Source organism: Chinchilla lanigera, unplaced genomic scaffold (assembly GCF_000276665.1).
Source record: "Chinchilla lanigera isolate Chin_1 unplaced genomic scaffold, ChiLan1.0 scaffold00112, whole genome shotgun sequence".
Classification (NCBI taxonomy): domain Eukaryota; kingdom Metazoa; phylum Chordata; class Mammalia; order Rodentia; family Chinchillidae; genus Chinchilla; species Chinchilla lanigera.
This window is the reverse complement of record NW_004955513.1, coordinates 3597683-3619917: the sequence shown is the minus strand read 5'-3', so window position 1 is coordinate 3619917 and position 22235 is coordinate 3597683. Positions and strand designations below refer to the sequence as shown.

The following is a 22235-nucleotide window of genomic DNA, read 5'->3' as shown; positions in this document are numbered from 1 at the left end:
ATCCACCATCCATCCACCCACCCATCATCCATCCCTCCACCCATCTACCACCCATCATCCATCCATCCACCATCATCCACCCACCCATCATCCATCCATCCACCATCATCCATCCATCCATCATCCACCATCCATCCATCCATCATCATCCATCCATCCACCATCATCCACCCACCCATCATCCATCCATCCACCATCATCCATCCACCTACACAGCCACCCCCCCCACTCACTCAACACTCTTCTGTGTATCAACTCAATTAATAATTCCTGGGCATTTCTGACTCCAAATGTAAAAGGCCAACTGGACCCTAACTCGCCCCCCCCCACACTCGAGCGATAACACACTGCTGGTATCTGGTGGGGGAAGGGACCCTCTGCTGCTCAGCTGGCCTGGGCATGCAGTACCAACCTCACATCTCAGATGTTTTGTTCACCAGGCCCATGGCCAGGTTTGTGATCTTTCCACAGCTCCTCTAACTAAAGAGTGGCAGCTTGCAAAGTCAGAAATAGATGCAAGGTTACGCACAGACTGAGGCAGCTAACAGCTGCTCAACCCCAGGAATCTTCACGACATTGGCAACAGTGGACCTACAGACCCTGGGCTGGCGAATGTCCAGACTCCTACTACACACACGAAGGAAGGTGACAGTGAGGCACTGCCCGGGGCGCTGGCCCGTGCCTCCAGGCGGGCTCCACCCTCTGGCAGTGGAGCCTGCTGGTCTGCACCGGGCTTGTTCCAGGACGAGGCTGCTCATGTCCGAACCCATATGTCTCCCAGGGAGCTAAGCTCGGCCTGAACACTCCCAGGCCCACCTGCCCCATCCAGGTGGGAGCCTGGGCCAAGGAAACCTAACCCTGATGACACAGAGCTCCACCCGGAATGGGTCACCATATGGGACAGCCAACTGCTGCTTCTGATCACTGAGGACACACGAGCAGTTTTAAAGTGCCACTTTGCCCTTCCAAAAGTCACCTGAACGTGATTCCTACCCCATCTTCCTCTTCTTTCCTCTCCTCTCCAAAGGGACAAGTACTTAAAACGAGGGAATAAGTCCCCCAGCCCATTCACGCAGCATTTGGGTGGCAGACGCTCAGCTGGGAGCGATGTCATGGCTACTTCTGAGGCATCGTGCCAGACACGGAGCCAGAGTCTGCTCTCCAGGCTTGAGCGTCCCCGGGGGAGGACATTCTGGGGAGAGAGGACGGTGCTTCCCACATACACATCCTTCTGTTAAGAGGGTTAGGACGGAGCTCTGGAGACCTAGAAGGTGCCACGGCTGGACAGGAGTGGAAAGGTGGAAATTCCAGTCTGAGGCAGGCAGGGCTGCTCTGTAGCTAACCAGGTCTCCAGTGCAGGCAACCGGTTATTGTTTAAGGAAGAACCATGAATAATAAAATGGGAGTTTTGAAAAAAAATAATGTTTTCAGCGTTCCCCAAAGCCTTCAGGAGCTGTTTCACTTAAACCTCAACATGATTGCGTGCAAGAAAGGCTTCAGCTCTTTGTTAAGCTCCATCTCGAGCAAATAACCTGCCAGTCTCCGGAGTGGGGCAGAGCTGAGAGACGGTTCCCTGAGCTCTGGGTGTGGACAACCCGGGGACAGAGCCACTGCAGGCCTCCAGCCCGGGCTGCCACCCCTCGGGTGGGGCTGGTCCCATCTCTTAAGGCTCCTCTCACTGCCAGATAAACTGTCAGACTCAGCCAAATAAACACAAAGGCCACGAATAAAGACAAGAAGCCACAGCGACCGCGTCTGTGTGTGTGCGTGTCACAGAAGCCACCGAAGGACGGGGAATGGAGGAGACTGCGCCGGGGTGGGGGAATCACGCGTGTGCCAGGACCCTACCATGGCTTAAATTACCTTCGGCCCTTGTCTTCCTGGGTACCCGGGTAAGCCTGGGACTCCGAGTTTGCCCTGGGGAAAGAGCAAGCACTGCGTTACACCGTGAGTGCGGCGCTTCTCCAGAATTCCCAGAGGCTGCAGGACAGTCGCCACGGCAAGGCCCGTCTGTGCTCCGGGCAGAGCCTCCATGCCCTCCAGAGCAAGATGGCCTGGTGGGCCCTGCTCTGACAGAGACACAAACGCCCTGGGAGAAGGGATGGCGTTACAGGTGAACGTCCAACGGGCACTCCCTTTGTGGGCTTCTCTTAGCCTCGCGTAAGAGCCCTGGCCACAGGGACCCGGGAGGAAGGAAACTTAGGCCCCATCTTGTGTCCACTTCTACCAAGCTAGACAGGGCTAGGGACGGGGGTGGCCCTGTGGGTGCAGAGCGTCCTCCAGTGGGCAGAGCAGGCTGGACGCAGAGCCTCCCTCCTTGGGACCACGCCCACTGGCCGGGGTGGCACTGTGCCCGATGACAGGAACTGGACAAGGACAGAGGAGCCCATGTGTGGCTGGTGCAGCTTGGGTCCCTGGGCCTGGGGCCACCTTGAGGAAAGTGCACTTCTGCACGGGAGAGAGCTCAGGACGTAGGACTCAGAACAATAAAGGATCTGTTCAGCGAAGCCCATCGCCCAGAGGAGGAGATGGGGTCCGCGCCCAGGGCCAGCCCCACCAGCAGCCGGGGAACCCAAGGCCGCAGGAAGGGCCTTTCAGGGTCCTGGATGGTGGCTGGGTATCTGCTATCACCAACCTTCTCCCCAGGGGGTCCCAGGGGACCAGGGTCTCCATTGGGACCGCCACGGCCCTTCGGGCCTTCAGGGCCATCTTCGCCTCTGGGACCAGGTGGGCCAATCTCCCCCTGCAATGAGAGAAGAGGAACTAAGGGGAGCCCTGCAGGCTCCGCTGATGACACCCCACTGCCTGGGGCTGAAAGCTTCTTGCAGTGATGCCGTGGGGCCATGCAGTCTCCGAGAGCCAAGGGGCTGCACTGGGGTCTCTGTTGGGAGCCCTTAGATCATAGGGCACTGCTGGGCACCACAGTGTCCCTCTGCAGTGAGCTCAAACACTGTCCCCAGGCTGCCAGCTCCTCCTCCCAATTACCTGTCTAGTCGAGGGCCCCTTGGTTGAAATCACCCTGTTCAACAGGTACGGCCCTGAGGTGCCCCTCCCCAAACACGCAGGAGGGGTAGGGAGGCTCAAGATGGACCACAGCCTCACCTGGGTAGTTACCTGAGTACCACTGGCACCCAAGAGACCAGAGAATGCATGCCAGAGATGGCGGCTTAAATGCCACTTCCTCCACTGTCCCCAAACTGCAGGTGTCCCCACCCCAACCAGAAGGGTCCCAGGGACTGCCAGGTCAGAGGCTGCACCATGCCTGGCTTGGGAAGCCTGTGGTGAGGCCCCTGCGGCCATCCATTCTCAGCTGGGTGGCCCCATATGAACGTGCACAGCAGGGACAGTGACTAACAAGCTCCTGACCCTGCGGGCAGAGCATTTCCTGTCCTGAAGAGTGTGCATCAGGCTCTGCACCCAGGAACAGGAAACTGGCAGCACCTGCACCCAGGGCCGAGGACCCGTCCCTGCTCCGTTGTGTCCTTGTCCCGGCACCACAGCTCTGCTCCCAGAGCTTTGTGTGACCTCTGCAGCCTGTGCCTTGGTCACATGGACCCCAAATGTGTGTATCAAGCTGCACAAGAGGAAGGGTGGCAAGGACGTTCCCCACAGAGCTGTTGAGGCCCAGGGAGGGTGGGAGGTCTAGAGTGGCTGCCTGCACCTGCAATGTAGCAGCGGGGACAGAACCGGGGGACAGCCTTCCCTGCCTCCTTCTCCCGACAGACACGAAGAGCAGAGTGCACCGGCCATTTGCCTGCCAGACTTGGACAAAGGACCATGTGTCCCAGCTCCCTGTTCAGGACGTTCTGAAAAGATGCCTCCCGCCCCACTTTGGAGAGGGAAATCTTGGCAGCGGCTGGACAGCAGGCCTGTGTTGGCTGACAGATGTCTGTCCAGGTGTGCACAGCTGCCAGCAGGCAGCGCCACCTGGGGAGGGGAGGCAGCACCTGCCTCTGCTCGGCTCCTGAGCTGGGGAAACCGTCACTTTCTCTCCTGTTCATGGGACACGTAGCCGTGGCTTCCCACTGGGTAAACTCTGGGAATGGGCCACACACTCTGGCGCCAAGCCCATTATTCACCAGGAGCCTGCCAGGCTGCGGGGATGCTCCCGAGAGGCAGCCCCAGGGGCCCAAGAGCAACCGGAGTGCTGAGTGGGGGCCAGGTGGTGCGAGGGTTCAGGGAGACCCGGATCTCAGGAGGGTGCGGCCCGGGCAGGGGCCCCAGGACCTGCTAGGGAAGCGGTGGCCCTGGCTGTCACAGGGACTTACGTCTGCCAGACCTCTCATTCCCATCAGCTCTCCCGGTCAGAAGGGTCAAGTGAAGCACTCTAAACCCAGCCTCAGCCAGAAAATAACGAGTCCCTGCTGACCCACCCATGACAGCCGGGGGCACAGGACAGAGACCGCGGGTGTCCCCACGCCCCTAACTGCCCTGCCGTGTGACCAGGGTCCCTGCAGAGGTGGGATCTCCCTTCTGAGAAGCGGCTCTGTCACTCAAAACACCCCTGCCCTGCCTGCGGCACCCGAGCCCACTGGCCTGTCCCAGCCCTAACCCAAGCTTGAAACACTTACCCGATCGCCCTTGATGCCCATGTCGCCTTTGAACCCGGGGAAGCCATCTTCACCCTGGATTGGGATGAGAGGACGCCTGGGTCTACAGAACAGAACCTGCACAGCTCCCACATGGACCTGCACTCAGCACCGACGCCGGACGGGTGTCGGGGGCGGCACCCCTGCCTCTGGCGATGTACGATCCCGTTAGCTGGCCCAGCTCAGTGTCCGGCAAGGGGAGCGCCATGACCTGGGTCGAGCCTGGGCCTGGTCTGAATGGGACCCTGGCTACAGCAGCGGCAGCCAGCAGCCGCCCGAACTCCAGCCCACTGCGGCAGAGAGGGACAGATCTCACCTTCTCACCCTTGGTGCCCTTCAGCCCGCGGATGCCGTCCGCCCCCTGTGCAGGAAAAGAAGGCAGTGGTCACCGAGGCAAGCCTGGCCGGGCCATGCGGGAGGGGCGCTGGCCCAGGCAGGCAGGCGGGAACTCTGTGCGGGCCCAGGCCAGCCACCTCCCCTGGGACAGGTTTCCTGTCAGGAGGAGCAGGTGTCCCATCCCTGGGCCCAGGGGATCCCCTCTCCTCCTCTGTGCAAGAGCCCAAGCTCACACCTGGCCCTTGGCCCTGAGCTCCAGAGCCGCCCCACGGAGGCAGACCTAGCCTCCCACACCAGCCCTCCCTCGGGGATCCGGGGACGGACCAGGACACAGGCTGGGCTATTTGCTTCTCTGGAAAGGAGGCCAGCGAGGCTCTAATCTCCTGTCTGTGCTGGGAGGGAAAGATCCACAAAGCCCTGGAGACAGTGCCCTGCACATGCCAGGTGCTGCTGAGGGGGGCTCAGGCCAGCGCACTGTTGCGTTATCACTGATGATGCGTGGACAGCTAGCGTGTTATAATACTGATTACTGACGGAAGAGGTATTGTGGACATTCATCTCTCCTCCCTGTAAAGCGTGATATTAAGGGCAGGGCCACGAACACTCTCCCACACCATGCCCGGCCCGGCACCTGGGCCAGCACAGGTGACATCCTGGAGCACAGCCTGGCTGACAGGCTGAGGCTGCTGCCTGCCGGAAGAGGCCTCCTCAGAGGCCCTAGGGGCTGTTGGCTGCCCTCTGGTGGCCAGAAGATGTCACAGCCAGGGCTGCGGTTCTGAGCTGTTGCCCCGGAGCTGGGGTGAAGCGGCCCGGGGAGAGGGAGATACATGGACCACTCATACTGGGGTGTGGTGCGGCCTTCGTGGCTCGCCCTCTGCAGGGTCAGCTGCTGGGACTCTGGAAGCACCACGGTCTCCATTGTCTGGCTGTGAGGAGCAGGCGTAGTGGGGCAAAGCCGGGGCCCGGTGTGGACAGGCCTGACTCTGCCAACTGCGGCACCCAATCAGACACCCTCAGAAGGGCGAGACGGGGAGCGCCCAGGACAAGGTCAATGGTCGGCGGCACCGCGAGGTAGGTCTGGCACTGGGTGTGGCTGGGTGCACGCTGAGCGGGCTGACGCCCCAGTTCCAGCACCGGAAGAAAAAGAGGTAGGGCCTGGGCCACGAGAGGGGGACCTTGCAAAAGGGACAGTGCCCTCAAGAAAGTCCAAGGGGCTGTCAGGAGGTGTGGCCTGGTCGGAAGAGGCGGGTGACCCAGAAGGGTTTACCTCCCTTTCCAGTTCCTCCTTTGACGCTCTGCTTCCTGTCCCCCACGACACGAGCAGCTTTTCCTCCCCCAGGCCCCTCTGCCATGCTGTCTTGCCTTGCAGCCGGCAGACCATGGACCAACACCATGAACCGGAAGAACCCTCCCCTCTTTCGACTTGCTGACATGAGAAAGTAACGGAGACAACCCAACAGACTAAGGTGGACAGCGTCTCAGGAAAAGGTCCAGCCTGAGTGGGCAGTAACTGCACCCCCCCTTACCCAGGTGAGCATCAGAGGGACCACTGCTCCCATCCACAGCTCTGCCATGTCCACGCGGCCCAGGCCCAGCCCTGCAGGGGCCGGGCTCTGTTTCCCCAGTGAGAAGTGCTTCAAACCTTGCTTTTCCTTCCACTGTCTGCTTCCAAGTCTAACCGGATTGCTCATGTCACGAGTGAATTTTAATCAGACAGACAGATAAGAGCATTCTCCAGAAACATTTTAAGGCAAACACCTTTCAGCTCGCAGAAGCAGCCTTATGCAATTAGCCATGTACGGGAACCGCCAACGGCTTGCTATGCGGCAGGAATTTGTAAGATAAACATGCATCTTCGGGCTCACATAATCAGCACGGCTGATAAATTATCATCCTTATAAAACGCATTAGGCATTTTGCTAGTAAAGCATGCTATGGGGGAGCCCGACCCATCCAAGGCTCCCAATATCTGCAAGGTCGCTCTTGTCTGTTCTTGAACTTGGATCACCCTGGTTCCCGGGACTCGGAGGTTGGGACCACTTGGGGACAGGAAGGGACCCTTGATCAGGAATCCGCAAGTCTGCAGCTAAGCACTGACCAGTGTGTGGGGGTTAGTGTAGGGGGCGGGGGTCACTGAGAACTTCAGTCCTGCTTTCTGGACCCCCAGGACCCAGCAGGCAGATGCACGCTCCAGCAGGCAACAAGGCTGGACAAGGTTCGAACTCCACAAACTGCAGACCGAGGCAGGGAGCCCGGCCCTCAGCTGGCGCAGTCTGCAGGCTACATGAGTCGTTCTATGCGTGTGTGTCTTCCCTCCTTCAGCTTAAAATTATCTTGAAGGACAGAACTGACCTCAGCTTTCCTAAGCTCTGAGCTGCCACATCTCTCTCCGCTCTGGAGGAGGAGGAGACCTCACCCACACACATCCCTCTGTATATGGATGAGCTGCGTAACTCCAGATTAAATCACGTAGCTCAGAGCAAACCTGGTTAGTGCTGATGGGACACGGGGAGCAGGCTGTGGATATTGCTTTGCAGTCCTGGGCCCCACTTAACGAGATTCCGGCGCCTCGAGCAGCAGGACCACGACAGCAAACAGGCACGCGCCTCCCACGGCTCCCCAGCAGCTCTGGCTGCCCAGATGGCATAGAAGGGGTAAGGGGCTCTCACCCTGTGAGGGTGCGGACATGCATCCGAGCTCCCAGGGCAAGAGGCCGAGCGCCCTGCCTCGGCCGAGACTGTGGCTGCCAGAGGCTTCACAGAGTGGCCTCGGCTTGGTGACGCGGGTCACAGCCTGACAGTTCTAACAGACGGCCAGTGCCTACCACCCGCTTCCTTGAGCAGCTAGAGATTGTCCCCAGCTCCAGACCAGCCGTCCTGGTGCCACAGGGACCCAACGCAGGCTCCCCACCGCTGACTTGGAGGACTGGGCTCCTGCGGGTGGCAGGAGGGGGGTGCAAGCGAGGAACCCCCAGGACCGGCCAAGCTGGGCCCCATCCCCTCCTGACCTCCACAGAGACCGGCAGCTGCACACATTCCACTCACCTTGACTCCTCGAGGGCCTGGGTAGCCGAGGGGACCCTGGGGGCCAGGTGGACCCTAGAACCAAAGAGAGACACCGTGAGCTCATTGCGGGGAGGGTTCCTGGGCTGTGCCACCAACTCCAGGTCCCCTGGCACGGGGCTGACATCCCAGGGGCGTCCCAACCACAGTCTGTAATGACTAAGGCAGCCGAGTGTGTCTCCTGGTAGTGAGGACACCTGGGGCCACCAGAGCTGCCCGGTCACACTCCAGCAGTCCAGAGACCGAGGGTGAGCGGGCTAGGACAGGAGGAAGGGCCATGGATGCTGCCATCAGAGAGAGGCTCCCCAGCGAAGGGCCTTGGGCTAAAGTGGCAGAGCTTTCGGGAAAGCAGAGGGCACAGGGCCTCTGTTCAGTGCTCTTGGGAGCCCCCAGCCTGCCGCCTCCTAGCCCAGGAGACTGGCGACTGAGCTCCGGGGAGCCGGGCACGGCGAGGACCCACCTGGCCTCCTTTCTCTCCGGGAGGGCCTTCCTTGCCAGGGTGCCCCTGCAAGGAAAGAGAAAGCGCGTCAGTCAGCCGCCACCTCCAGGAGCAGCCTCCTGGCTTCTCCTCCACCACCCACCGCCACCTGGCAAAGGTGGTGGTGATGGTCACAGCCCCCGGCTCTTCCTCCCCAGGAAGATGGACTTCAAGGACGGCTGCCCAGGTGGCCTGGCATGGCCTGGTCACTCCTAGCCCCTCTGCAAAAGGGGAACAGGAAGTGTCAGCCCAGCCCTGACCACAGCCAGCCCCGATCCCAGAGGGGCACACATGTCCCCCCACCGGGTGCAGTGTGAGGATGGCCATGACCATGAGCTACTGCTCCTGACGTGGCATCCAGCCCACCCTCTGGGCAGATCCCACCAAACACAGATGCGGGGGCAGGGACGAGGAGGACACTGCTCAGATCACACGGCAAAAAGGACACCGGACAAGGGGCGGGGACCTGACTCCACAGCCTCCCCAACCAGCAGGGTCTCTGCTGTTGCAAACCACACCATCTGACCCCATCTGATGTCGGAAACCGAGGGGAGCGGGCAGGGCCGCGCTGTCCCGTCATCTGGCCGGGGGTCCCGGTGCACCCAGGTCTTCACACCTGGGGGCTGCCAGGGCTCAAGTGGTCAACAGCACCTGGGGCCCCGGCTCGAGACCCGGCTATAGAGCCCTCTAAGAAACATTTGCCTGTGTTCTTTTGTGATTGTTGTGTTTCAAGGTACTGAGTATTGAACCCAGGGCCTTTACACTGAGCTGCATCCCTGACTCTTATGTTTTATCCTGATACGGAGTCTTGCTAAGTGGCCCAGGCTGGGTTTGAACTTTTGATCCTCCAGCCTCAGCTCCCTCAGCTGGCATTACAGGTGTGCACCACCATGCCCAGCTTTTTTGTTCTGAGCTGTGCAACTAGAGTAGGTGCTTTTGCAAATGTGCCCCCGAGCAGGAGCCTAGGTGGCCTGGGAGGACATTCAGGGCCAGTGGGTGGGCCAGCACCTGCTGTTCTGGTCCCAGCGGGACACAGCCGGCCACCCCTCACCGTCCAGAGATGGCATCTGTGCTCCCAGTGCCAGCAGCTCAGGGTGCCAGGGCTCAGCCCCAACAGCACCAAGAGAGGACACGGCTTGGGGTGCCAAGGGGGTTGACTGCAGCTAGCTCTGCAGTGTCTGGACGCCAGTCTGTGAGGCACTTCTGGGGTGGGCAGGCTCCCTTGTGCAGAGCCCGGTGACACACAGGGCAGCCCCAGGCGCGGCCACTCGGCACCCGCTGCCCTCTTCACGCTATGGCTGGCTGGGCCGCTGTTCGGGACGCAGGGAGCGAGATGGTGAAGCGCTCGGGCCCCAGGGACCCCACAGTGCCGCCCCCAAGACGCAGCAGCACAGGCCCAGCTCCCCAAGCTGTGTTCTGGGTTGAGTCTGCAGATGAGCAGCTGGGGGTGGGCAGGGGGCTCGCTCATCCCCGGGGCCCCCACAGCCCTCGCTTCCCCTTGTTGGCACTCCCCCAATACTCTTAAAGAGCGCGGCTTTCATAATGGGGAAATAATAAGGCTTCAATTATTTGTGCTTGATATTTTTCTGATTAAAAAAGTAATACATGTTCATGGTTGGTGAGTAGGCAAGGGAGAAGGGAAACGGAAGCGCTCTGACCTCGGCCCCACAGCCGCTGTGGCTTACTGCGGGATCCAGAGCTTCTGATCGGTTTCTCTCCAGACACCGTGCACCATGCGCAGGGCGGAATGCGGTTTTAATTTAATACGAGAGAACGAGCATTTTCTCATGTCACCAGACAGACACTGAAATTCGATTTCTTGCTGGCTCCATAATATTCCGCTGACCTGCAACCCACTTACCCCCCCCCAGCGTGTGCTGTGGGTGACTACCTATCGCTGCAGCAGAGTCAGCCTTGAAACATTGCCTGCTCCTCCGCCCCTTTTCAATCAACCTTCCTTTCTCCAAAACCCAAACCAAACCAATGCAAGGCAAACAAACAGCCCTCTCAGGCTGACCAACGCTGTGCTGTCTTTGCAAAGGACCATGTGCGTGCGTGCGTGCGTGCGTGCGTGCTAGATACTGGGGAGCGAGTCCAGGTCCTTCCCGCTAAGATACAGCCCCAGCCCTTTTGCATTTCTAGACAGCATCTCAAGAAGTTTCTAAGTAGTCCAAGCCTGAACTTGCGATCCTCCTGCCTCAGCCTCCCCGAGCCCTGAGAAGATAAGTACGCTGCATCACTCCAGACACAGAGGAGACTATTTTTACTTCTTTCCCCCTCCATGCACAGTAAGTTGGGGTCTCTGGATTTGGTTCCTTTCCGCCTGCTGCCCCCAGCCCCCTCTGTGGGACCCACACTCAAGGGCACAGACCTTACAGCTTAAACACTGGCTCTGAAGAGAGACAGAGAGTCCGAGGGGCATCCTGCTGGCCCCCCAGGCGAGGGGGTCCTAAAGGCCCTGCTCTGCAGGCAGCATGCACAAGGGGGCCAGGGACCCCTCAGGGACCCAACCCGCGAGGGAACGCGTCTGGTCAGGGTGGGTCCCCTCCGAGCTCATGCTGTCCGCAGCCATGGACGCCTGTGTGTCCCCTGCTTCGGGCCGAGGACAGGAGGAATATGCCAGCCTGTGGTCCCCGGTGAAGCCACACAGATGCCACCATGTGGCTTCTATATTATCATTTTATTTACTTCTCTAATTACCTACAAGAAAATGTGTCTAGACAGCACTAGAAAATCCAACTCAACACAAACGTAAATTAAAAGACATAAGTGTCACAGTGGGAACATGAAGCACTTAGTACCTGAACCCCATGTGACCAGGCTGCCACATGTCCCTAAGGGGGGTCCATGTGGGGATGGGAGTGATCTGTCTGCTCAGAGCAAGAAAGGGCGGCTGGGATTTGTGATCCATGGGGCCAAGGGATCCTCTGCCAGGGGAAGGAAGGCACGGCGTGCGGTACCTAGGCACCAATTACCTGTCAGCATGCATTGCTCTCCTGTTTAGGCTTTAACAGTGTCATTAAAACAATGGCACGTGCTGTCCTAAATAATTAAGTCAGCGTGTCTTGGTTCTGACACAGGCTTGCTTCCTGCATCAGCTGAGCACTCCGAAAGAAGCCCAAAGCAGAGGCACCTTGCGGAGAGCGGTGGGTGGAGAACTTACACTCGGGCCCGCACACACACGTGCACACGCTCCGAGCGTTTCCACCCCCCACACCTCCCTCTCTGCACAGCTTGGCCACAGATTGGATCTGTCACCGACTTGCTATTCCAGGCGGGATCTAATTCGGTGCACAGCTGCGTGCTCACACATCGCGAGCACACTCGCTCCCACCTCCCCACACGCTAAAAATACACGCAGCACACCGGCCCTTCTGCCAAGGCTTCTAAGATCAAGGCGACGGCTCGGAGCCCCACCCGGCCCTCACTGGAGTCAAGTCCTGGTGGCTGAAAGCACGCCCTAATAAGTCACCGATGTCCCTACCTGCGTGGTTGCCACCCCCTGAGTCCATGACAAAGTAAACACTGAGCTACAAGCTCCATACCATACAGGTCTGGAGAGAGGAAGTCATATCCTCCCCCGTCCCGAGCCTGGGTCCCCAGCTCCAGCCCTGGGGTGGAGTCTGTAGGGGTGGGTGGGGTGCACAGGGCTACTCACCGGGGGTCCGTCAGCGCCGGGCATTCCTGGGAGGCCTGGTTTACCCAAAGGACCCTAGAACAGACCAGACACCCCGTGTTCGCCTCTCCCCTAGACCTGCCCAGCCTTTAGTGTGGCCCCAAGCTTCTCCCTGACATTTCCACCCCACGGGCATTGGTGGAGGTGAGGGCTCAGGGGCACCTTTCTTGCACCCACTGCAGTCAGGCAGAGTGGCCCAGTGTCACCTTGTCACAGGTCTCCACCTCTGGGCATTTAAGCCCTTGGGACTCTGACCCACTCAGACCACCCCTTAGAGGGACAGGCACTCCCCACCATGGTGCTGTGCACTGCCTCTCACACCGGGAGCCTAGGTCAGCCATGTACCCCACAAGCGCTCCCACTCCACCCCACCCCACACCCAGGGCAAGGCAGGCACGCAGGTGCCCAAATCTAGCAAATCAAAAGTAAAGTACAGAGCCAAACACCAAACAAGGTGCCCAGCTAAATCTGAACCTCAGAGAAACAACAGATTTCACGTTTAATTGGGCACCCTGCCCTTTCTTTGTGGCTAACTCTGGCACCCTAGAGTGGCAGGAGGGTCAATGAGTGAGTGAATTTATGAACTGGTAAGGGACAAAGAGCCCAAATCTTCCCCATGGCTGAGGTGCTCAGCTCCAACGGGCTGAGCTCTGAGGTCTTCCAGAGAGCACCGAGCACAGGCTCCAAACTGAGCCTGGCCCAGGGGATGTGGCCACAGGTGGGTGGCCTTCCCTTCCCCCGTGGCTCAGGCCCACTCACCTTCTCTCCTGGAGGACCGATGGCACCCTGGGGGCCCGGAAGACCCTGCAGAGACAGTGCCAGACAGCATCGGTGAGGGCAAGGATAGGCCCAGCACCCATCCCCCTGCTGATCCCCTCCCCAACCCATGCACCAGCCCTAGTTCCCCGGGGACCAAGAGGGTCCAGTGACTCTGAGGGACAGACCTCAGCCTGCCCTTCCCGCGGTAGACCTCCTGAGATGCACATCGAAGGCCACTTACCTGGGCACCAGGGTTACCCTGCTGTCCCGGGGGTCCGGGCTCTCCCTGGGGGCCCTATGGGAAACAAAAGCAAAGGCCCTGAAAGTGGCTCGGGAACTGCGCCTCCTTCCCTGGCCACCCAGCTTTGCACCTGCTCTTAACTGCCCAGCAGCTGCAGCAGGAGCCAGGACAGCCTGGTGGGCATGGGTCACAGGTCCAACCACGGAGGGCCAGACCAGGACTTGGTGCCATGGGGTTGCTGCCCTTGACCCGGACACAGGGGGCGCTAACTTGCTCCCTGAACCAAGTGAAGTATTTCACTGGGTAGAAACCCCCTCCTGTCCTAAAGTTTCCAGTGTTCTTGGAAGACACAGTGCCTGGAGCCTCGTGTTCTGGAGCATTTGCCTCCAGCTCCTCCCACAGGGAGAAAATGACCTTCTCTCTGCATACTTCACTGACCTTGCAGGTGCTGGACAGACAGACACCTCCTCTGGGAGGCAGCAGGCCGGGGCTCGCGTCCCTACCCAGCTGTGACAGTGAGGGCCTCCCAGCCAGGCAGGATATGCCCACCGCCCCACCGTGGAGCCAGACCTTGGGACCCGGGACTCACCACGTTTCCTTTTGGGCCTGGTTGACCATCCATACCCGTCACACCCTGAGGAGATTTCAAAAGACATGTGCTGAATGTGGACAAATGAACAGCGCTCGAAAGGGAGTCCGGCTTAACTTGGCTCAGATGCCTGCCACCCACGGGACATCCTTCCGGGAAGGAAAGAGTTGACCCCAAGTCCCTTCCCTGAGAGTCGGCCCTAGGCCCTCAGCCAAGGGATAGCCGAGCTGCCAGGCCCGGCATCGTGGCTGAGTTCTGGAAAGGCTGGTTGGAGCCCTGCAGAGCAGGTCTGGCCCTCCAGGACAGAGCCCACCGGAAGCCAGGGTCTCTGCCTACCGCGAGAACCCTCCATGAGGGAAGAGGTCGGCTGGGAGACATGGCCTCCTGCAGATTGCTTATCACAGAAACAGCAGGTGCTGCATACCCAAGAGGGAGGAAAACAGGCTGGGGTAGGTGACAGGGCCAACTGCCCAGCCTCCACCTGCAGCCCCACACTACATGTATGCAGTCAGGCCTGCAGTGCCCACCCCACTGCCCCAGGGGTCACAGCGGGGCAGCAGGCCCCACGCATGCCAAGAGGTGACAGCACTTACGGGAGGTCCCGGAGGGCCCGGAGGCCCCTTTGGCCCAAGCAGACCACGTGGCCCCTGCAGGAGGAAAGAGCAAGGAAGGGTCATGGGTCTGGAGCGCTGGTCCACAGACCTGCCCCAGCCAATTTCATGGCTGGGGGTTCCTCAGAATGTGGCCAGTGACCTAGGATGCAGGGAGAGTGGCTGAGATGCCTCTGGACCTCCTCCTGGGAATCAGAGGCAGGGGTGTCTGGGGTGCAGGAGCAGCCCTAGGGAAGGGGGGGTTGTTGTGGACACCTGCCCAGGGCCGGCGGGCACTGACACTCTCCCACAGAAATGCCACACCATGACACTGGGCTGTGTGGGCATGTTGTGCGGTTCCCATTACTGGCGCCCTCTCTGCAGGGACATGCGGCCTTGTTTCTGGTTTCAGAGATGGAAGCGCGTGGGAAGCGCGGCCAGGAGAAATCAGGCCTCTGAAGGGAGCCTCGGGGTCCTGCTGGAGACGGCCACCTAGCCGTGAGCTGTCACTCCCTCCCCAGCAGCGAGGTGCTGTGTTCAGCGGCCCAAGAACTACAGAGCGGGCACAGCCCCAGGCCTGGCTGCAGCATGCGACAGTCTGCAGGACTCTAGGACAGTGCGCTGTCCTCGTCTGCCACGGGAAGGCCCACGCCCACCCTGCCCCTGGGGGACACGATGGAGCCTTTAACCAAAGCACAATGATTCCAAGTGCCTTGAATTTTGATAGAACCTTTCTAGTTAGAAGCCCTTCTCGCGTTCATTGCCTCTTAAGAGCTCCCTCCATAATTTAATACCCAGTCATAGAAATGCTTCTCGGAAGCTAATAACCCAGAAGGTACTGCTCGATGTGTGCTGAGGAGAGCAGGGCTGCCGGGCCTCCTCTGGGGCTGATCAGACACCCAGGGTTTAATTCAGTCCCAGACGGACGCACATACGCCAACCCTGCCCTCCCTGGCACGGCGTGCACAATATCACTCATCAATTAATGTCGCCAGATGCAAACAGCCGCCCGCCTGGCTTGGACAATGAGAAAAGAGGTTTCAGAGCTGCAGTAACTGAAAAGTAATTAATGTCCTTGTACCATGGAGAAAATTTGCTTGGGGCCTAAATATAAGTCAGTTGAGGAAAGAGAGTTTCTCCCTGTCAGGGCCGGGAAGGTGCAGCCATCAGAACAGGGCGAAGTGGCTGATCCAGGCCCTGCGCCAGCCAGGGTACCCACCCCGCAGCAGCCCAGGTGCACCCAGGGAAGGCTGGGCTGTTCCGCCCGCTGTCGCCCAGCCCCAAGTGTGCCTCCTCCTTTCTTTCCAGGGAGAGGCCAGCACTGTCTGTGCTCAAGGGAAACCCTCGTGCATCTGCTCCAGAGGTGGCCTCGCTGTGATGTTCCCACGTCACCAAGACCCAGGTTCCCACCCATCGGCGCACCTACCGGCTCCCCCGGCAGCCCTCTGGGTCCGACTTCCCCGTCGTCACCCTGTGGAGAGAAAGCAGAGGGATCTTAGGGACACGCCTCAAGGCGGGACACCGAGAGACAAAGGCCCTGGGCTCACCACACGCAGCGCTCTCTCCTGCCTGCCACACATGTAAGCCCACCTGTGTGCGCACACACAGATACCTCACACATGTACACACATGCACACGGCCACACAAGCACACACACACCCCCTGTGCATGCACACACAAACACCCCCCACATACATGCATGCACACAACCGCACAGGCATGCACACACATGCGCCCTTTGTGTATATGCCCAAAGCCCCCTGCGTGGGCACATCCGCACACAACCATGCACACACATACATTTTCACAAGGGCCTGCGTGTGTATACAAACATATGCACACATACAGATTCCTCTGAATCAAGGAGCACGGGCATCTAGAAGGGTCCCTCCCCGCTTCCTCATCCCACAGCAGACTGCTGAGGCTGACACAGGAGCCCTGCCAGGGCGGTGTGAAAGGAGCGAGAACAGAAAAGCCCCTGGAGCCCGCTCCTGCGCGCCCTGCCGGCTCCTCTCTTTCATTTTCCAGGTGCTCTTCAACCTCCCCAAGTACCCGACTCCCAGAGACACTGAGCAGGGCGCACAGAGGAGACACGACTCGTCCACCCGCGTCCACATTGCGCGCTCTGCACAGGGCACCAAACCTGTGTCTACAGATGCGCGTGGCCGGTACCAGGGCCCGGCTCTGGGGAACAGCTTCCCTGCCCTCCCGCTGTGTTCCAGATCCGGTCACTTGTCCTCCCCGCCTCCAGGGCCGAGGATAATTACTTCCTGCAGCCGCGCCCCTCCTCCCCCGCGCTCACTGGCACCCTGCGCACCCGCACCTGCCACCTTCCTGACACTCTTGGTGAGATCTGCGAGATACTAGCTCGTTAAGCTTCTGCCTCTCCCTCCTGTGGGCGAGGGGCACCTGCCTCCTGCAATTAGAGGGGCTCTTCCCGAGACCGTGACAGGAGAGGGCCACTCCTGGAGCCCCCCTTGGCAGAACGGTGGGTGCAGCGAGGTAGGTGTGAGTGATCTGTGTTTATCTCAGAAGCTCTCAGCGCCTCCCTGAGGCTGATCGCCTTGGCACCCAGACTTCTGTGCTCCTCCTCCACCCACCAACCCCACAGCGCCCGGCCTCCCCCGCAGCGTCCCCACCCACACTCGAAGCAGAGCCGGCGGGCAGGTACTCTGCAGGCACGATGGGACACCTACCCTTTCTCCATCCTCTCCTGGGGGTCCCGGAGGGCCAGAAGGACCAGGGTCACCCTAGGAAGTCAAGCGGTCAGCGTTAGCCGCGCCCGAGCTGGCACACAGACCATCTCAGACCCCCATTTCTTGTTCTCTAATTTTGGTCCTGCAAACCCTAAGTCCCATGAGCACGGACATGGTTAGAGCCTCACACCCGAGACCCACCTGGACGGCCGTGGGGGCCGCATCAGCAGACTGAGCACCTAGCAGGCACCAGGACACTCCCCGGCCACTGAGCCGAGTCTGAGCCTCCCCAGGCGCACCCACAGCCCACCCTCGTGCTACGCCTTGCACACAGCTGGCGCTCGGTATGTGCTCAGCAGCCCGTCAACAGGACTAGTGCTGAGCTGGGCTCTGCCTCACAGCTGTGTGGCTTGGTCTCATGGGACTCCTGGAGGGTACAGAAGCAGAAGCTCAAGGTGAATCCCAGCTGCGGCTTCTTAACACACAGTGGAATGTGAGGGGTGACTCCCACCGGCCAGACCCACAAGGGTGTGCTTCTGTGTGCTTGAGTGTGCATGCATGTGTGTACATGCAAATGCGTAAGTATGCATGCCTGTGTGTCTCCATATGTATGCGTGGGTGGGTGCCTCTGTGTGTGTGTGCATGCATATACACAAATGCTTGTTTGTCCCCAATGTGTCAAAACTGAAGAGAAACATCAAAGAAATCTGCTTCAAAGAAAGCAGGTCAGTGAGAAAACATCACAACCAGTCCTTGCCACACAGGGCGGGGAGACAGAGCAGGCAGCCGGGTACTGGTCCCCAGCCCTCCCTAAAAGGGACAAGGAGTTGGGGATGTCCCACTGCGAGGCCACCACTCTAATGGTGTGACGTGTCCTTGGCCGCTCCCCAAATGCTTGCTGCCTGCGCTCCCGAGGAAGGGAGAGGCTCTGTTGTTAGAAGGTGGCTTCTAGGTGGGGCGCGACCCCGCACCATGACGCCCAGGGGGAGCGGCCTGTTGGGCCCCAGAGCTTGCTGGCTGCAAGCTGCAGAAAAGAAATCCAATTCGTTTCTGCCGACTTTCCACCAACAGAGAGCGTTGTGGGGGTCAGCGCCTTGCCACCCCAGTGAGCTTCCTGCAGAACCACTTTAGAAAGGAGGGGGCCCTGACCCTATATAAGGAACCAGGCTGCATAGGAGGACCTTCGAGAAACCCCTGGCAATCCTTCGAACCCAACACTCACCCTGTGGCCTTTCTCCCCAGGCAACCCAGCCAGGCCGTCAAAGCCGCGGTCACCCTACAAAGACAACAAAGAGCTGCGTCAGAAGCCATGGTGCAGCTGGCCCAGCAGTGGCCATCCACCTTTGGGCCACTGAACCTAGCCACCTGGGCCTTGGTAGCCACTGGGGCGCCCTCTCACTCCAGCCCACCTCTTGGGTTCTACAAATCCTGCCTCTTCCCCACGCCCCACCGGGGCAGCTGCTGTCCCAGGCCACAGTGTACACAGGGACTGAGTCATGCAGCGTTTCAGGCGGCTGCTGCACCATTAGCTCATGTGCACTGGCTCCCAGTCTCCCGGGCGGAAGGAGGGCACGACAGCAGGCACCTGCCTGTCCTTCTGCATGCTGCCCACAGCCGGCTCCCAGGCGCCCCGCTCCAGGGCCGGCCTTCCTGCCACGCCTCCCGTGGCCTGTCTCGTGGGTGACTCTCACGCTGTCTCCCCAGGCCACCAAAGCCCAGGGCATCTCATGAGCTCAGGACTCAGGAGAGTGTTTCAGAGCCCAGCCACGCCAGCTGGGCACAATAAAAGGTAGTAGATACTTGGCCTCCTTGGTGACTCAGGCTGCCCACTTGGCTTCCTCACTGGAGAAGGGCACTGCCACCTCTGCCACCTCCCTGGAGCCAGGCAAGATCAGGGCACAGGGATGGATATGGGGGCCACGGGGAGGGCAGTGATTGGCACAGGTTTGACCCCATGCCGTGTGAGCCTGGTGCGCACTCACAGGCTATATCTGGCTGCCCGGCAACAGCCCAGGCATCCTGCAACGAGGTGAGAAGACTTGCCCACCCCAGCTTGAGAGCTGCCTGACCAGTCCAAGGTCACCCCGCCCTGAGCATGTGGCCTGGCCACATGGGTGGCTCCCACGGTTGGGATTCTACCCCAGCCTGCTCACCACCAGGTCACAGGAGCAAGCTGCCTCCTTAGGCAGAAAGCCTGCAGCTGTCACTGGCCCTGGCCATCCAGAGCAACTGGCCCCAGTGAGCGGTCAGTGCCCACTGTAACCACATTCATGCTACAACCCACATACAGACTGTATCGTCGACACGGCAACAGGAATGATGGCAACTGTGGTGCCAGCCCCAGGAGGTTCGGGCACAGCCTACCTTGGGGCCTGTTTGTCCAGGCATGCCTCTCGCTCCGTCACTCCCAGCCCGGCCCTGGAACAGAGGAGGGACACAGTGGTCAGTGCCCAGAGGCAGGCGGGTCACCATGAACGGAGCTGAGGGTGGGCACCCCAGCCCCCAGGCCGCAGCCCCTCATGATGTCAGGCTGGCCAGGGGACCCAGATCCATAGCCCTGAAGACCCCTCACCACACACCAAGAATGGGGTGCTGCTGGCCGGCCTTGGGCCCCCTGGTAAGATGCCACCTGCCCCTCTGAATGTGCCAGGCCCTGCTGGAGCTGCCAGTCTTGGGCACCACGGTGCAGGACTTGGGGGCACACTGCCGACGTCATGAACAGCACCCTCCCCTCCACCCTAGGCAGGCAAGTGACAAGCTAGAGGCTCACGTGCAGGAGAAAAGCATCAACAGTCCACTCGGCCAGGGAGGAAACTGAGGCCCGAAAAGGCTGTGTCTCACTCAGGCCACACAGGGACCTGGGATGAGCAGTCACCTTGTCACCAATGGCCACTCTCATGGCCATGGCTTCCAGGCACGGAATGGCCAAAGCCAAGCCCACCATGCCCAGCTAATTGGCCACAGGGCTGGCGGGCAGGACCTGGAGGTTAAGGGTCCCCTACAACATCAAGGGCCCCATGATCACCACAGGAAGAGCCCCAGAGGCGACACGGACTCGGGCGGCCCTGTGACATTCTTCTAAGCCATCCTTATTGAGAACCAGGCGTCCAAGTGCCCTTACTCTATTTCCTGTGTGCCCCGGTCAAACAGGCCTTGACCCGTGAACCTGGCGCCAGGCAAAAACATCTGGACAGCAGGCCGCGGTTTGGGGCTTCCCGGTGTGACAGGTGATGAAGACAGCACAAGAGAAGAGCACAGAAGGAGGCAGAGAGGTGCCCACAGACCAGGAAGGGAGACAGGAAGTGAGGGGCTGTGAGGGTGAGACTCCTCAGTGGATACACGGGCGGGCAGGCACCTCCCGTTCCATCTCTGTCAGCTTTAGATATGCAGGGCAACCTGAAGGAGAGGTCCCGCCCTGCAATGCATCCAGATCGTCCACAGCCCCCAGGGCAGGCTCCTCACAGGACACACTGGCTAGGACCTCACGGCTACTCAGGAGCACCCAGGAGCGGCCGCTGGTTTGCACAGCCCCGTCCCACCACCGTCTTCCGCAGTCATCTCTGGGGCACACTGACTTCCTGGGATCTCCGCACAGTTACAGCTCTGCCGCAGTTTAACTCGGCAGCCCATTCGCCTGGGAACCACCTACCCATCTCCCTTCCTAAGTTCCCCTCAGCCTGGCCGGGACACCTCTGTGCAGCGCTTAACCATGTTCGCAGAGACACCTGGGAAACACACCGAGATCAAACCGTCTTCAGAACCTGGCCCAAGATAACTGCCCATTGGGCCAGGGATTTCTGAGCAGGATTCCACAGGATTCCAGGAGAGTGCCCTGGGGAATCGGCCTGCACAGCCCCTGCCTGTGCCTCAAAGCGGTGGGCACTGGCTGCAGGGGGCACACGTGTTTGAGCATGGTGGGGTTAACCGGGGCGTCCCCAGCTGGCCGGGATAGCTCTCACCACTCTGTAAATGCACACTCCTTCCAGTAGCCAGGGTACCCCCAGGAGATTGACTCCCAGCAGGAAATCCCAGGAGGAGAGGAAAATCGCTGAGGGGTAGGTCTGAGCGGGCACCTGGGCACCCATTCCAAATTAGTGCCAGGTCTGGAGCCAGGAGGCTGCCCACAAGACACAGGCCATGGCTGTGCCCAAGAAAGGGGCTGGGCACCAGGACCAGGCAGGCTGTCCCCAGCCCCGAGCACGCCCTCGAGGTGGGCGTGCCTTGCAGACAGACGGGCACTGAGGGCCACAGGATGACCCAGCTGTCCCCACCCCACCGGATCACATCCCCTAAGCACTCACCCGTCTTCCGGGTTTCCCTGATGGGCCGGGTGGGCCCTGCACACCTCGGGGACCCTGCCGGGAGAATCGGAAGACAGGGATCAGCACTCGCCCACCTCCTTCCGAATGAGCAAAGCACATCCCCACACTCGCTGGCTCGGCCCAGTGCTCGCTGTCGTGGCTGCCAACACATGGGCATCCCGGACAGGGCACAGGCAGGCCCCCGGCCAAGGAGGGGCACCAGTCGGGTGTTTCTGCCCCTGTGGTCCAGTGACCACCACCCCCATTGCTTGCTTTCCCGAAGAAACGCGGCAAGGAGGGCACTAACGTTCTGGTCCCCCGGCCAGTGAACAGGAGAGCCCTGCCGAGAGCACACGAGCTGCCCACATACCTGAGGCCCCATGTCGCCCGGCTCGCCCTTCAGACCTCCGCTGCCAGGAGGGCCCTGTGGAGACAGATCTGGGTTAGCCTGTGCTCCAGGGTGGGCGTGGGGCAGGGGACAGGGCCCCCATGGTGGCTCATGTGCCCCACGCACAGCCCGACCCACCGGACCGCAGCCGAGTGGACGGGAAGTCAGGAGGATTCTGGGAGTTAGAACTGCAGAGTTCAGGTTCGTTCCTGATGCTCCAGGTGATGTGAACTCCAGGTGCCGGGCTGCCGGGCCATGTGGCACCCAGGGCTCCTCCTCAGGATGACAGGCCTAGTCCCTCAGAGCCAGTGTGGACCCCAGGGGCCCAGGCGCCCTGCCAAGGGAGGCCAGCCCAAGCCAGTCCCAAGGAAGACTGAGGCGAGGCCCAGTGGCAGACGCGTAGCCAGCCAGAGGCCCTGTGAGAGGCCCTCAAAATCCCGGCCTTGGAACCTCACACTCCGGGAGACCCCGACACCTGCAGGACCTGAGTGTCCCTGACACACGCCAGGTCCGTCTCATGCCTTGAGGGC

General features: G+C 60.3%; 1 protein-coding gene across 2 annotated transcripts in view; it reads right to left on the bottom strand.

The window, feature by feature from the left end:
* Positions 1 to 22235, bottom strand: part of Col5a1 (collagen, type V, alpha 1) — a gene marked incomplete at its 5' end in the record, with an annotated part of 126994 nt that overhangs the window by 40688 nt on the left and 64071 nt on the right. For both annotated transcript variants that reach the window (XM_005408644.2, XM_013506703.1), the window contains 17 exon segments: positions 1864 to 1917; positions 2636 to 2743; positions 4572 to 4625; positions 4906 to 4950; positions 7970 to 8023; positions 8448 to 8492; positions 12124 to 12177; positions 12901 to 12945; positions 13142 to 13195; positions 13731 to 13775; positions 14324 to 14377; positions 15747 to 15791; positions 17017 to 17070; positions 18239 to 18292; positions 19381 to 19434; positions 21318 to 21371; positions 21688 to 21741. In XM_005408644.2, coding sequence (XP_005408701.2) covers positions 1864 to 1917; positions 2636 to 2743; positions 4572 to 4625; positions 4906 to 4950; positions 7970 to 8023; positions 8448 to 8492; positions 12124 to 12177; positions 12901 to 12945; positions 13142 to 13195; positions 13731 to 13775; positions 14324 to 14377; positions 15747 to 15791; positions 17017 to 17070; positions 18239 to 18292; positions 19381 to 19434; positions 21318 to 21371; positions 21688 to 21741 — 927 coding nt within the window.